Source organism: Glycine max, chromosome 15 (assembly GCF_000004515.6).
Source record: "Glycine max cultivar Williams 82 chromosome 15, Glycine_max_v4.0, whole genome shotgun sequence".
Taxonomy (NCBI): domain Eukaryota; kingdom Viridiplantae; phylum Streptophyta; class Magnoliopsida; order Fabales; family Fabaceae; genus Glycine; species Glycine max.
Window position 1 is genome coordinate 9,187,700 of NC_038251.2, and position 14,758 is coordinate 9,202,457.

The window sequence follows — 14,758 nt, forward strand, 5'->3', positions numbered from 1 at the left end:
AGATCAAGAGGTGTCATGTTTGGACGTTAGCAATGCTTTTAGAGAGGTTATATATCAAGAATGAGCAATTGACACTACGTTAAATGTCAATTACACACTTATTGTATAAAAAAAACATTTGAACATGAGTAAGAGGTATTTGAGTGGTTTAAAATTATAGTATTAAAATAAAATTTGACTATACACACGATACAAGATTCTGACATTGGAACGAAAGTAGTGGTGATAAAGTTGGACAAAAGACTATGGTGAAGATAAGATTGATACATGCTAGTGTGAATTATATCCACAACGTTATAAACGTCCTCATGATAATTAATCATGTGTGTGTTAAAGAAGTAATTAAGTACTGATTTAAGATTATAGTGTTGGGGGCAAAATTTGACTATGCACTTAATATAAAATTGACATTGGAACCAAGGTGTGATACTAGCGAAGTTGGACAAAAAATCATGATCAATATGAGGTTGATACATACGAGTATGGATCATACCCAAAAACAATAATAAACATCATGTTGATAGATACTTAGACTCTAACTTATTTAGGCACTTCAATTTTAACAAAATATATTTATAAATTATAAAAACAAAACTTAAATGATACATATCCTAGGTCTTGGAGCAAGATGTCGATAATCACATTAAACTACTTATGTAACTAATATATAACCCTTGTAACTTAAGAATAATGATACAATTATCATGAGCGTGTTCTACCAACAAATTGGTATCGCCATTTTATATAACTTCCTTTGATATGTTGTGTTAAAGGTAAGAGAACTTTCATTTTTTATTTAAAGAAATTTAATTAAATATGGCAATATTTATTAAGTAATCTCACTTTTGTTTCCTTTATTTTACTTTTAGTTGAATTTTTCAATCATTAGCAATTTTTATTCCATTTTGTCTTACATTTAAGCACGTTACATGACGAAGAAATATAATTACATGTATTACTTGTATATGTATTGTATGACTGATAATAATCATATTCCTGAAGCATATAATAAGGAGTTTGATATCAAGCTTGTCTATATGAAATAACAATTGTTAAAAAAAGTTAACTCCTCGGGTAAATTTTGGTATTTCGAGAGAATAATTTTTTATGTTAAATGGAAAGATATCCTAAGTAACAAAAGAGGGACTAATGTAATAAGTTTAATAAAAAAAATATTTCATAATATATATATATATATATATATATATATTATCCATGTATATACAGAGAGGAAGAAAGAAATATATAAATATATTGATAGAGTGTATTTTCATTAGTTAATCAAAACAAAAAAATTAGAATAAAAAAAAGGAATACAAATATTTGAAAACAAATATAAATAATATAATGTATGAGAGATGGAAAAAATATATTTCTAAATCTTCAAACAAATATAAATTCATAATTGGTACAAATATGAGTACTTGTATGACGATGACCACACACGACGATAGCGCGACGTATGAGAGACATACTTTCGACGACCGATTAGTCAGGAATGGAGTGAGGCCACCACCACAAGTGAGTAGACGAGCTGAGTGAGGGAGGGCACGAGAGATAGTGGGTGAGGGGCTTCCACAACATCAAAAGGGCAAAAAACACTTTCACACATCCGTCGCCGGCTAAGCTCGCAAACGTAAACGAACTTGAGTTGGAACTTCTCCGACGAGTACAACCAATTGGTCTCAAACCATATCGTCTTTTGCTTCAACTCACCGCATTCTCGAATTTCCTCTTTTCTGTGACGCGTGGCAAAAATTTCCTCCTTAATTTCGTGTAAGGATTTTTACTACCACTATTTGTTTCGTTGCATTTTGTCATTGTGCTGTTTCTGTTTCTGTTTCGAGCTATAGTTCGAATTATTGAGTCACTGCTAGTTGCCGTTGGACAGATTCGTAGAGCCTGTGAACATGATTTGTTTCGAAATACCTAAGTTTTTTTTTTATTTGGTCTATCAAATGCTCGATGGAATGCATGAATGACATATTAAAGTGATATGGTTGTTGAATCCAGACTTTGCTTTCTCCTTATTGTGTCATGTCACACTTACAAGAATTGTTCAAAACCATAAAAAGTGAAGATTCTGAACATAGGCAATTTTATGTCCCGTATATACTTATGTGCGGAAAAGAGTGACTTTTCAGTGTTGAGCATTAATATGCATATGTACTCGTTGTATGTGTAATTAGGTTCCATACAGAGTAAATTTCCATGTTCTTAAACAAGGAACACATAGGATTAATGTATTCTTTGGTAAAGGATATAGATATATAGAAACCAATCCCAACCCAATGCAGTTCAATAAAAAAACTCAAAAGGTTTTGCTATCTTTGACTTTAATGAAGAAAAGAAGCATTGCTTGAACACAAACTCCATGTTTATTGCATTTTAGATTAATACAGATATTTAGTCTCCCAGTAAGCTATCTTGTTGCTTGACTTAACTATTTTTGTATCATCAAACAGTGTGATAACTGGCACTAGGTGAAGAAAACAACCACCTAGGAAAATTAATAGGAATAAAAATATAATTACTTTTCTCTGGTGTGAAGCATTCAAGCTGTAAATTCAGAGTAAAGTAATAAATCAGTGTAGTTGTTTAAATTGGCTCAAAAAGGAGCAGTGTTGTTAATGGCGGATGGCGGTTCATGGTGGAAAGGCAAAAATCCGCCATAAAAATATGGCGGATGACATAACAGAAAATGACGGACGACATGGCGGACAAAATATATATATATATATATATATATATATATATACAAAACAATAGATAAAAAATAAATATAAATAAAAAATTAAAAAAAACAATGGATTGCATTCAAATAAACTAAAAAAGTTTCATGAGTTCACACAATAACCAAGTACCAACACCAAATAAACTTATTCAAGAGTTCAAAATAACAAAAGGATACAAGCATAAAAAACAAAAAACGGGGTGTCAAACAGAAAAAAATCATAAAAAAAGGGCTGAACAAAAAAAAAAGGGGTGAACAGAAAAAAAATAATAATGCAGAACCAAAAATAAAAGGGGTGTCAAACAGAAAAAAAACAGAACAAAAACACCAGCAACAAAAAAAGAAAAAATAAAAAACAAAACCACGTTGTCGTCCATCGCAGACTGTAGCACCGTTGCCGCCGCTGCCGTCCGTGCATCGTGTGCTTGGTCGTTGCCGCCGCCGTCGTCCGTGCATCGTGTGCTTGGTCGTTGCTGCTGTGTTCGGTGCTGTGCGTTTTCCCCGCTGCGCTTTTGCAATACAATATCGGGTAGGGTTGGGTCAGGTCAGCCCAACACCTACCGCGCAAAAAAAACCCGCTATTCCGCCATGACCGCCATGGCTATGGCGGCCGCCATACACAACCTGCCATGCCACCGCTATTCGGTGGCGTTTTTTCAAATTTCCGTCACGCTATTGCGCCATGGCACTGCCATGGCCCCTATTTGATAACACTGAAAAGGAGAAATATGTCGGAGAATGAGTGTGGATCAAGACTAATGTGTTGAGTGTTGTAATCTAATATCTATATGTTCTCTTAAAAATCTTATGCAAGATTTAATGTAGTCATCATTGTTTGGACTTTTTGGAGTTCTTATAGTTCCTTTATTTATGTTTAACTTTAAGTATCTTTCTTGATTACATGTGTTTATGCTTTACATCTTAATTAAATAATGGGGAGGAATAGGACTGGATCTATATTTTGACCTGTAGGAATGGTTGGGATTTGCTGAGCTATAAAAAGTGCAGTTGTTTCGTAACTATAGAGGATCCTGGTCCAGTAGTACTTTATTCTAAACAGTCATACTATTTTAGTTTTTTATTTGAAATTGGCACAAGGTTAGAAACAATTTACTCATCACACGATCAAATGGCATCAGTTTTAGAATTTTTCTTGTTGGCTAAACAAATATTGTTAGATACCCATTAATTAGTTAGTTAGGTTAGTTGGTTAAAGAAATAACTGAGGCATGTTGCCTATAAGTAAGAGGGGAGGTGCAGAGAGAGAATCTTGTCATTTTTTAGAGAATTGTGGCCTTTGGGTGTTGGGCGGTAGTGAGGTACAGACCCTTGAAGTTCTACAAGTTAGGCATTGTATTCAAGGGAGAGGAGATATACCTTATTCTTTCCTTTAAGATACCATATTTCTATCATATACAGTTGGGGTAATATAGTACACTTACACAAGGGGTAGCTTGTAATGGATTGTCATAGTCTAGATGTATACCATAACAATTGTCCCTAAGTCACTATCTTTTGGGTACAAGTGATGCTGATTTAAGATATAGACTCAAGACTATCTCCCATAACAGTTATCCTTAAGTCAGTGTCATTTGATATAAGTGATACTAATTTAAGATGTAGAGTTAATATTATCCCTCGTAACAATTGTTACTTGAGTACAAATGATACTGACTTAAGATGTAAGATAGAGATTATCTCTCATAACATTAAGCAACATAAATTAAATAATAATATTATAAAAAAGTTAAAGTATCTTAAATGCATATTAAAAAATCATAAATAATTCAATAGATTGATTATTGATTTTTTTTACATATTATTTTTACATGTCCTTTAAAATAATGATTATAAAATTGACCATTCATAATTAAATTAAAATATACTTTTTTTAGACTATGGGTATTATGTATTCTCTTTAATGAAAAGGATATTTTATTATTTAGATTTTAGATGAGGTTCCGTTGAAGTTTTCTCCCCTCGTTCTGTTCTTCTGCCATCGATGGAACACACAAGTGTAGCGTGAAAAAAAAAAAAAAGATTACTTACTCAGACGAACCACCACTCTATTGGATAATATCAAAGTGTGCGTTCAAAATGGAAGAAGGCGTAAGGAGATGGGTAGTGGACATATCAAAGTGGGACCCACACCCCTCTCACTTCTCCTTCGCTCTCTCCCTCCTTCCTTCCCACGAGCACTCCTCGGTCACCAGGTTCTCTCTATCCCATTCAATTCATTCTAATAATTTTTTTGTACCACTCTGTTAGATTATACAGGCATAAGCACTTTTTATATTAATGCAATGTTTTTTCTATCAATTGTAGTGGTCAAGTCTTGCGCTTTAAAGACTATGTTTAGGAATTGAAATTTATTTAGAGGTGAAAATGAAGGAGGGGAGAGTCATAAAACTTTGATTTTAATTTGATAACTTTAAAATAAAAGAATAAAATGATAAATTAATGTAAATTTAATTTTGCAGTCTTTTGTTTAATTTTATAAATATTATATACGGATATGTTAACATACGTTAACTTATTTTTTTATAGATACAAATGAGGATTGGATCTAGCGGGAGGGGTAGTCCTTCACAACTTGGGGAACAGAGTTTCGAATTTTAGACAATGTTGTAATTTAAGAAAATCAACGTTATTTGCTAACTTACATCTTTAGGAGTATATTAGCAAGTTATACATTGATTGAATTTTTGAAAATTTGGAGTTATAATTTGTTAAGCAAATCTCTATTATGTAATTCTCTTAATTTAAAAATATTTTTCTTTGCCTTTCCTTCTTTTCTTTTTTCCCTTTAAACCTCATTTCCAAATGTACCCAGAAGAGTCTGTTTCCTAACTTGTAGGAAAAAAATTGTTGTTTTTCACCTGTTTACTGCATACAATGATGACGTTTTGGCACTCACTTGAAGTAAACTCATGTGGTTTTGACTTTTGAGATAGCTTCTTGTTCAGTTGATAAACTTATAAAATGGTTTTTGATGGATCCTTTGACTCATAGATGTACTTGTGCATTGGTAGGTTTGTTAAAATGGAAGATAGGAAACGTGCACTTGTTAGCCGCATGCTTCAGTATGTTCTTGTCCATGATGTGTTGCAAATCCCATTTCCTGACATTGTCATAAAACGAACTTTGGAAGGCAAACCCTATTTGGTATGATCATTTCCTGTAACATCATAGATGAGCAATAATACCAACTAAGCCTGGTGTAGCTGACAGATATTTAGGTCCCTAGAGCATGCTCATGTACAAGGTTTTAAAAAACAGTCCCCAATCACAGTTGGGGCTGTAAATTAAGGTTTTGGAGCTCTCTGTGAACACAATTGTTGCTGCATTAACGTTATTTTTGCACAATTTCTGGCAAATATCAAGGATTGTAACAAAACGACGACTATAATAGTATAATTTAAAACTTTGCTTATGTGTATAACAAAGGCTTTGTTAGAAGTAAAATCCACTTCAGTGATCTATACAATTTATACCACGAAAGGAATTAGTTTTCAATTGTCAACTGGGAGATATCTTTAGTGCAAATATTCAGTAAAAAAAGAATAAAAATAATAAAATATGTAATATTAATGTGTTGAATAACAAACTCAATTTTTGTTTCCTTAACCATGTATTTATGTTATTTTTTTATTCATGGGTTAGCCTTACTTATATGTTTATCCCTTATTGTCTTTCAGGATTATTATGATAAATTTGATCTTAGATTCCCAAATTTTAATTTCAATGTATCTCATCATGGTGACTATGTGGCCATAGCATCTGAACCTGTATGTCTTGTGGGGGTAGACATTGTCTCCTATGATGTTCCACAGGGAGAAACAACTACAGAATTCATTCAATTCTTCTCATCATACTTTTCAAGTCTGGAATGGGATAACATAGTCAATTCAGGCACTTTGAATGATGTATTGACGGAATTTTACAGGTATGATGTGTTTATACTTTACCTGTTGTCAAGGAATAGTTAAATTGAAAATATTTCATGTAATATAGATTTAATTCCTCTCGATGCTGCTGTTCCAGCATGCAGAAGTAGGTAGCTATGCTTCATTGTTGAAATTTTCTTATTTTGAGTTGTTTTTTTATTATCTGTTATGGAATGAATCTAATCCTCTCTACAGTGATCTCTTCCTTCCTTTCTTTCTAATAAAACTTCTTTTTTTCTATCAGAAATAAATTAATTACTGAGTTAAAATTCAATTTCCTCGAAAGTTAGCACATGCTTGTGTAAACCCAAAAAAAAGCCTAATATTGTCATTTGTTTGGAAAGAGACCAATGTTGGGACGTGAGGGGAGCTGAAGCATTGGGAAATCTCCATCAATGGGCCAAGAAAAAACAATACAACTCAGGTGGACTACTAGACTAGACACTGCAAGAAACCCAAAATCTAAAGGCATTTTAGGTGTATACCTTGTCAGTAGCCATTTATATATTGTTCAACTTGCTTTTTCTTATCCAATGTAAGATTTTTCACTTACACTTAACACTCCAACAACCAATTATCAATATCTGAATAATAAATTGCTTGCTAGCATTTTTTAAGAATATCACTGCACTCTTTAAGTGAAGGCATCTCAACAAATGGCATCAGCTAAAGTATTTACTGTGCTTCCTAGCTTCATTCCATATAGGTGTTATGAAAATGCCCAATAATTTTAACTTATGATTTTATGCTCCTGTCCAATTTTATTATCCGTATATAACAAAATTTGGCAAAGAAAGAACCTGAATATTGTATTACTATATAATGCAGAACATAAGATGGTCTCTGAAATTGTTTAATTTATATATTAATATGTGATGAGGGCGAGCCCTGGTGCAGCGGTAAAGTTGTGCCTTGGTGACTTGTTGGTCATGGGTTCGAATCCGGAAACAGCCTCTTTGCATATGCAAAGGTAAGGCTGCGTACAGCATCCCTCCCCCATACCTTCGCATAGCGAAGAGCCTCCGGGCGATGGGGTACGAAGTTTTTATATATTAATATGTGATAGTGTCAGATCTGATAATGTATTTTTATCTGTCAAAAAAGTAGAATTTTTACAATGTATAACGGTTCTTTGAACTGAAGACAGGCCATGCTGAAAGTCAAAGTTGCATTTACTTTGCAGGTATTGGAGCCTTAAAGAAGCATATGTTAAAGCTATAGGGAGTGGACTTACTGAAGGGCTGAATAAAGTGGAATTTTCTCACACAAGATGGACAAATATATCAGCTAAAGTGGATGGGAAGACCATGACAGAGTGGAGATTTTGGTTGTTCGAACTTGGGGATAGACATTGTGTAGGTTACTAAGTTCCTCATCAACTTCTTTACACCTTGACCATTACGAGTATAAATCCCCTACGGTACCTTTATGTCAGTTATTTCAGTTTTTTTCAATCACATGAAATTCCATATTGTTTTTAAGTTTTTTTCTGCAAAACCAGGTCATTCCTTTTTCATCCATGAAGTTAAAATCTGGTATTCTCTTACAAATTTGTGGCATAAATTTTCCTTTTGCATCTACTGAATGATGGATCATACAGTTCTACAACATTAGTATTTTAGATTTCTATGGCAAAGACATCCATGTTGCTGGAATTTAAACTGGTACAAGTGCTGAATAACAAAGCTAGTTCAAAACGGAAGGATTTCCAAAGTCAACATAAGGAGTATTTTGGGCATATATCTAACCGATACGAGATCTTAACAAATATTAGGCTCTCATAGCATAACATATCCTAAAAGCTTGAGCTATTTGATGAAGACACAAATGGATTTCTATTACATTTCTAACAGCTACAACAGTAACTTTCATGTCTGTCTCTCACTGTTATGAATTAATGCATCAGTTTTTTAAAATATTTGTACCTTATGCTTATTCTCTCGTTTTACAGGTTTCAATTGCGAGAGTTCACCCAATATCAGCTACTACGAGTTACAAAACAACATTGAAAAAAGTGGACTTTACTGAAGAGGAATATACTCTAGGTCTTCATCTTCCAAACGTAGGCATTGTTAAACTAGATGTAGAACAACTCATTTCAATTTTACAGAAAGCATCTGATTTTTAGCAGAGGTTAGATGCTAGTGTAAATCTATGAAAAAAAATTGTACATGTCAAAGAAAATATTGTTATTTTTACAGATAAATTCAGTATATCGAAAGAAAACACACCTCCACTTTCTCAATCAAAATAAGATTTTCTGTATTGTTAATCAATTTCTTAGAGTCAACAAGGTTTTATACTGATCAACTCTTTTTTTATGATGGCCAAGGGCTATACAAAGAATGACAATAAAGCAAAACATGTTCTACATCAATATATGCACACATGATTATTTTTTTGTGAATTACACTCACAATTTAATTTAATTTTTAATTATTATCACTGAGGAGTGGACAACATAGAGTTGTTGACGGAGGGCACGACCGAGAGTGAGTGAGGGAGACTACGTTTGAGGTGAGGGAATGAGCTAGGGATTTCAAAGGTGACAATTTTGTAATTAGAGGGAATAAAAATCATGACTTTTTAAGTAAAATTGTCGTGATTTTCATTCTTTTTAATTATAAAATTGTCTTCGCATGACATTCTAATACGATTCTGCATAACCGTCTTAGAATGTGCGTCATAAAAAATAATTTTCATTTTTTTTAATTATAAAATTGTTACCGCATAATATTTTAAGACAATTTGGTATAACTGTCTTAAGATATGGATCATAAAAAAACAATTTTTTTAGTAGTTTATTTTTGAGGTATAAAAATTATTGAAATAAATTTTATCTTTCAATAAAGTTTTCTTCATTCACACAATCACGAATCAAATCTTAACAACATGCTTAAGAGTCCTATTATATCACATAATTCCTATGTGATGAATCTTATTGGTGAACAACCTCAGAAGATATGCATTGTTTTGAATTGCTTTAGCAACCCCATTTCTACTATTCTCATTATAGTTATCTTTAGGGCCAGGGGCATGGCAATATATGCACTGTTTCCAATTGGTGCTACTTATTTCGTGGATACTATCATACCAGATAGTTGGAACTCGTTTGTTGTTGTCTTACATTTCTTCATCCTTAGTCCGAATTTCATAATGATGTTACTTATAATGATGTTACTTGTAGCAAAATTTAGACTTTAAGAGAGAAAAAAGAAGAAAAGAAAAATAAATAAGGTATAAGTAAGATATTATATTATTGGTATTCATATTTGAGTTTTAAAAAGATATCTACACTTATTTTTATATGCATGTTAATAGTAACTGTAATATTTGTTAGGTACTTATATATCTTTATTCCTTTATCTGCACCTTTTACTCACACTTTACTCAAGGATGAAACTAAAAATTCAGCTTGAAGAGGGTCAAAAAAAATTTAGTAAGGAAAATTCAAATTTATGCATAAAATAAATAAAAATTAATATTATATAATATTTTTATAAATAAAAAATATGTAACTATAAAAATAATATCTGAAAAATAAATATGTTACATTATAAGATAAAATATAAGTATACTATTTAATACTAGTAACAAAATATTTATATACATATATAGATAAATAGATTTTTCTAATATATCATGATACAATTTCGTTATTTAATTAACATTTTAAAATAATAGCTTCTAAAAAATATTTTTAAAAATGTAATTTAAAACATTAAATATAAAAATAATAATAGTAACAGTTTATCGCGATTTATATTTTAAAAAATTATGATGAATTATTTTAAAAATAAGACTTGATCCTGTGAGTTGGAGAAACAGATCTTACATTATCTAACTCAAATAACAAGATAAAATATAAATAATTTTATCTTCTGCTTTATCAGATTTGATTTAATTCAAAATCATTCTATTACACTTGTATTGGTTTCCAACTAGCGCTATAACTATGAGGTAGCCTCATGAACTAGAGACTCTACATGTTTGATTAATTGGTTGAAGCCAGAATGAAGTAAGAATATAGCAGCCCCGTGATTAGATTAAGCAGTTAAAAAAGAATCCAGTATTTGTTCATCCCATATTTAAGAAGTTAATTAAACTTATTGGAGTTTTATGATAGATTTCAGTTATACATCAGTCTCAAATTCTCAATGTGCAAGGTTTGTTAATTTAATTCAAGACTTTGACGATTATTAATTAGTTTAGCCTTTAACTTTATTATATGCCAATCAATTTAGTCTTTTTATTCCTTTATTTGATATTTTTATATAATAACTAATAACTAATGTATATAAAGGAAAAATAATAATTTTTTTTTATCACTCTAATATATATTCCCTTCTATTTAGTGGAGACCTTAAAAGATATTGATAAAGTTATTTTTTTTCTTTTATGTATTGGAATTTGAATTTAAAACTTCATGCAAATTATTTAAAGTTATGATTGGATGGATGAAAAAGGAGGGAGCATTAGGGTTAGAGTGATTGAGAGAAAATTTGCATTACTTATTCTCATTTTCCCAATTTGAGATGCATATGATGGAGTTAAGATTTCTAAATTGTAAATTACTAAATTCGCCATCTAAAAACTCTCTAAAACAATTGACTTCTTTTACCTTCTCATTTGTTTCATCGCTTTTCTTTTTTCTCTTTTATCTTCTATATAGTTTATGTATAAAAAAAGTAAAATATGTTTGAGATGTTTATAAAATTTAAAAAATATTAATTTCATTTTCATAAAAAAAAATTAAATTAATTTGATCCCTATAAAATAAAGCATATCTTTATTAGTGTTGAGTTGTAACTTTATTAAACGATAATATGATGTGATTAACAAACTTACACATATAATTGAATTTTAAATAAATTAAACAATTTTTTATCGTTAAACTCTTCAAAAAATTTGTATTTTTCTAAGTAATTTTTCACATTTTTTAGTGATATTAGGGGAGGATAAGATAATAGTGAGTTTTTGTATATTTTAAATATGCTGGAGAAGATAAAAAGAACCTAATTAAATATGTTAGTTACTTTGAAACTGTTATGAAATTATCATTTAGGAAAAATAAAATTATTTTATATTTATAGGGATCAATTAATACCTTTCAAATTTTACATGAACCCTAAATATATTTTATCCTAAAAAAATCTTCTATATACTTTTCTTTTTTCTTTTATAGAATTTTCCTTTATGTTCTTCTTTCTCTTCTATCTTCTATAAAATATTTTCCTATTTTTTTTCTTCCTCTTCTATCTTCTATAGAATCTTCTTATACTTTCTTTTTCCACTTCTATCTTCTATTTTTTTTAGTCAAAATTATTATCTTGTCATTCCAATAACTCACGTTCAAATTAATTTTACTCCCTTTCCTCTTCGCATGCTTAGCGTTCTCTTGTCTATGGTATGTGTTCCTCTCTTATTATTTTTCTTCTTCTATTATAAATTACCCAAACAATAAAATGACATTTTTATTAATCTATTTTATTGTGATCCTTTTTGCTCCATCATTTACTACCAATCTAAACATAATCTAAATTCTACGTTATTAGCCCAACCATAAAGAGTAGTAAAAAAAAATTAATACCTTATTAAATATATTAAAATATGCGCATCCCGGAAAAACTTGGTTTTTAAAATAAAAAAGATAGACCATAAAAAAAATTATTATCGTAATTAGAAAGCTATTTAGCATTATTGATATATGACGTCATAGATCCTGGGTGTCATGTTATTTCTCAATGTTCAGACACGCAACATTAGTTATCATGTAACGCAAATATCGACGAATATTTAAAATTAATGAAATAATTAAATTTTTTTAAAATTCTTAATATGTTAAATATATTATATTGTATTTCTTCATTCTTTAACAATCAACATTATCCATAGAACTATCCGTGATAAAACCTACTAGGATCGGCCTTAGTTGTAAGAATTTGGATACTGGATAGCATACACAAAATTATAAATTCTAACTTCAATATAACTTATTACTCCTTTCATTTCATTATAATTATGGTGTAAAAGAAAAAAATTATCCTAAAATAATTGTTATTTTAATTTTTCAATATAATATTAATTATTTTTTTATTTATATTTTTTATAATATTAATACTTGACAACAAAATTTATAAATAAATTAATGATGATATAAAATTAATTTTATAAAATTTTTACTCTTTTTCATTTATTTATTATTATTTTCTTAATTTATGTAAAATAATTTAAGATGATAATTATTTTGGAAAGTGTAAAAAAAATTATTGATAACAATGAACAACACATAGTATAATATTAATAATATCTATTAAAAAAATAGACCAGCAACCACTCAAGGCAACATGACCTATTAACGCGCTCCAAGCATCCCAATCCCACCCACATATTCATATAATCATATGTGATAACTCTCACTGCAAGTAACAGCAAAATTTCAAACATGACATAAAATATACAAATACTAAATGCATAGCTAGACATATCGTAAGGGATTGTTAATTTACTTAATTAACGCGTGTAATCCGCAGTTTTTTGTCTTACACGGGTCAATGGTCATAATAATGTGCATCTTCTCCTATATATACCTGTTATTTCCATGCATATTTGGTTTAAGCAAAGTACTTGTAATTAAGTTGATTACCACTATAATTCTGTTTCTTACAGGAACAGAGAAAATAGAGGGTGTGAGAAATGGCTCTAAGATGGGTTCTCCACTCAGCTTGCCATGTTTTGGGGTACCCTACGAGGAACATAGAAGAAGAGGAGTGCAAGAAGATTGAAGGTTACTCAAATATTGGAGAGGCCAAAAGCGTGAAGGGGTTATCCCTTTCAAACAATTTCAATGAGGTTGATCAGTGCTATCCTTGTTCAGGGTTTCAAATGCCACTTCACTATCCACGCTACACCAAACAAGACTATGAGAGCATGGAGGAGTGGAAGGTGGACTTGCTTCTTAAGCAATATGGGTTAAGTTTCAAGGGCACCCTTGATGAGAAGAGAGCTTTTGCAATGGGAGCATTCTTGTGGCCCGATCAAGATTAGTTGAGTTTTTCCCTAAAGTCTTTATGCTAATAAAATGTTTATGGAACGAGGTAAAATTGTTTGCAATGTAAGCTTGTGAAGAATTACTAAGTGAGTCCAATAATATCAAAGGTCTCTCGCTCTTGGTTTTACCACTTTTATGCGTTAAAAAAAATGCTAAAAAAATGTATTAGTTTCAAGTTTTGTATACTTGACCGTGGCATGAAACACATGAATAATTTCTCTCTTATTTTGATAATACCATAATGAATGTGTCTACGATTGTATTTGTTCTTCTACTTATTTATGTATCATGGATATTGATTGTTTGCGTTCCTTTTTGGGGTTGATGGTGATACATGTCGACAATGTGAAAGTTCTGTTTCCACAGAAAGCACTATGTATGGCTAACTCGTGCTGGTTTACGTATCTGGTTGGCAATTATTGGCTTCTTTTCTATTTTACATGCGGTGAAATGGGGGTGGAATATATCTATCGTACCCAGACACAATTTTTTCTATTCCTTACACGATGAAATTTTAGTAGCGATTGTAAACAAAACACAGTAAACCAATTACGTTGCTATTTCGCAGAAAACATCAATGATGATTTGAATAAATAGACAAATAAAATCTGACCACTAAATTTACGTGTTAATTCATGTAATCATTTGAGCAGAGTTGTAGAACATGATGAACACCGCAAGAAAAAAACATTGCTCACAAGCTGCGAAAGAAAAGCTAAAAATTGTACAACCTTAACTGAAATAAATGGCCACAAATTGGTTAATACTCATAATGTAAAGATTATAAGGTTGATTTGGTGGTAGAAGGTGAATGGAGAAAGAGAAGAGTCTAATGCTCTCCATTAACAAAAAGTTAGCAGTTAACCACTAATGTTACCGATAAATTTTTTTCATAATATAAAATAATGCTTAACATATATAACTGTAAACAGAGACTTCCCATTCATGAACTTGTTAGGAAAGAGTTACTTCAGGCATTTGTGTTATTTTAGTAATATTAGTTTTAAATTAAAATTCCGTTAATTT

General features: G+C 30.7%; 2 protein-coding genes across 6 annotated transcripts; both read left to right on the forward strand.

Moving 5' to 3' along the window:
• Positions 1-1,422: 1,422 nt before the first annotated feature.
• LOC100775352 (L-aminoadipate-semialdehyde dehydrogenase-phosphopantetheinyl transferase) lies at positions 1,423-8,907 on the forward strand. Of its 5 annotated transcripts, XR_001385259.2 has the most exons (7): positions 1,423-1,776; positions 4,681-4,947; positions 5,767-5,899; positions 6,433-6,680; positions 7,865-8,085; positions 8,183-8,553; positions 8,633-8,771. XR_001385259.2 is itself a non-coding variant. In XM_006597546.4 (6 exons), exons 2-5 carry the CDS (start codon positions 4,832-4,834, stop codon positions 8,046-8,048), a joined length of 681 nt encoding a protein of 226 aa, XP_006597609.1. In that variant the 5' UTR covers positions 1,423-1,776; positions 4,681-4,831; the 3' UTR covers positions 8,049-8,085; positions 8,633-8,757. The 5 variants fall into 5 exon arrangements, 3 of the variants coding, with proteins under 3 accessions (XP_006597609.1, XP_006597608.1, XP_006597607.1); XR_418331.3 differs by lacking the exon at positions 8,183-8,553 and having other exon boundaries at positions 7,865-8,101; positions 8,633-8,759; XM_006597546.4 differs by lacking the exon at positions 8,183-8,553 and having other exon boundaries at positions 8,633-8,757.
• Positions 8,908-13,298: 4,391 nt separating this feature from the next.
• On the forward strand, positions 13,299-14,043 carry LOC102663856 (uncharacterized). The gene has a single exon (XM_006597547.3). The coding sequence runs from the start codon at positions 13,378-13,380 to the stop codon at positions 13,726-13,728; it is 351 nt and encodes a 116-aa protein (XP_006597610.1). The 5' UTR covers positions 13,299-13,377; the 3' UTR covers positions 13,729-14,043.
• Positions 14,044-14,758: the final 715 nt, after the last annotated feature.

Coding starts and splice junctions, on each gene's coding strand:
- LOC102663856 (XM_006597547.3), top strand. CDS start 13,378: ATGGCTCTAAGATGGGTTCTCCACTCAGCTTGCCATGTTTTGGGGTAC.
- LOC100775352 (XM_006597544.4), top strand. CDS start 4,832: ATGGAAGAAGGCGTAAGGAGATGGGTAGTGGACATATCAAAGTGGGAC. Junction 4,948..5,766: donor GAGCACTCCTCGGTCACCAG/GTTCTCTCTATC, acceptor GTGCATTGGTAG/GTTTGTTAAAATGGAAGATA. Junction 8,037..8,632: donor AACTTGGGGATAGACATTGT/GTAGGTTACTAA, acceptor CTCGTTTTACAG/GTTTCAATTGCGAGAGTTCA.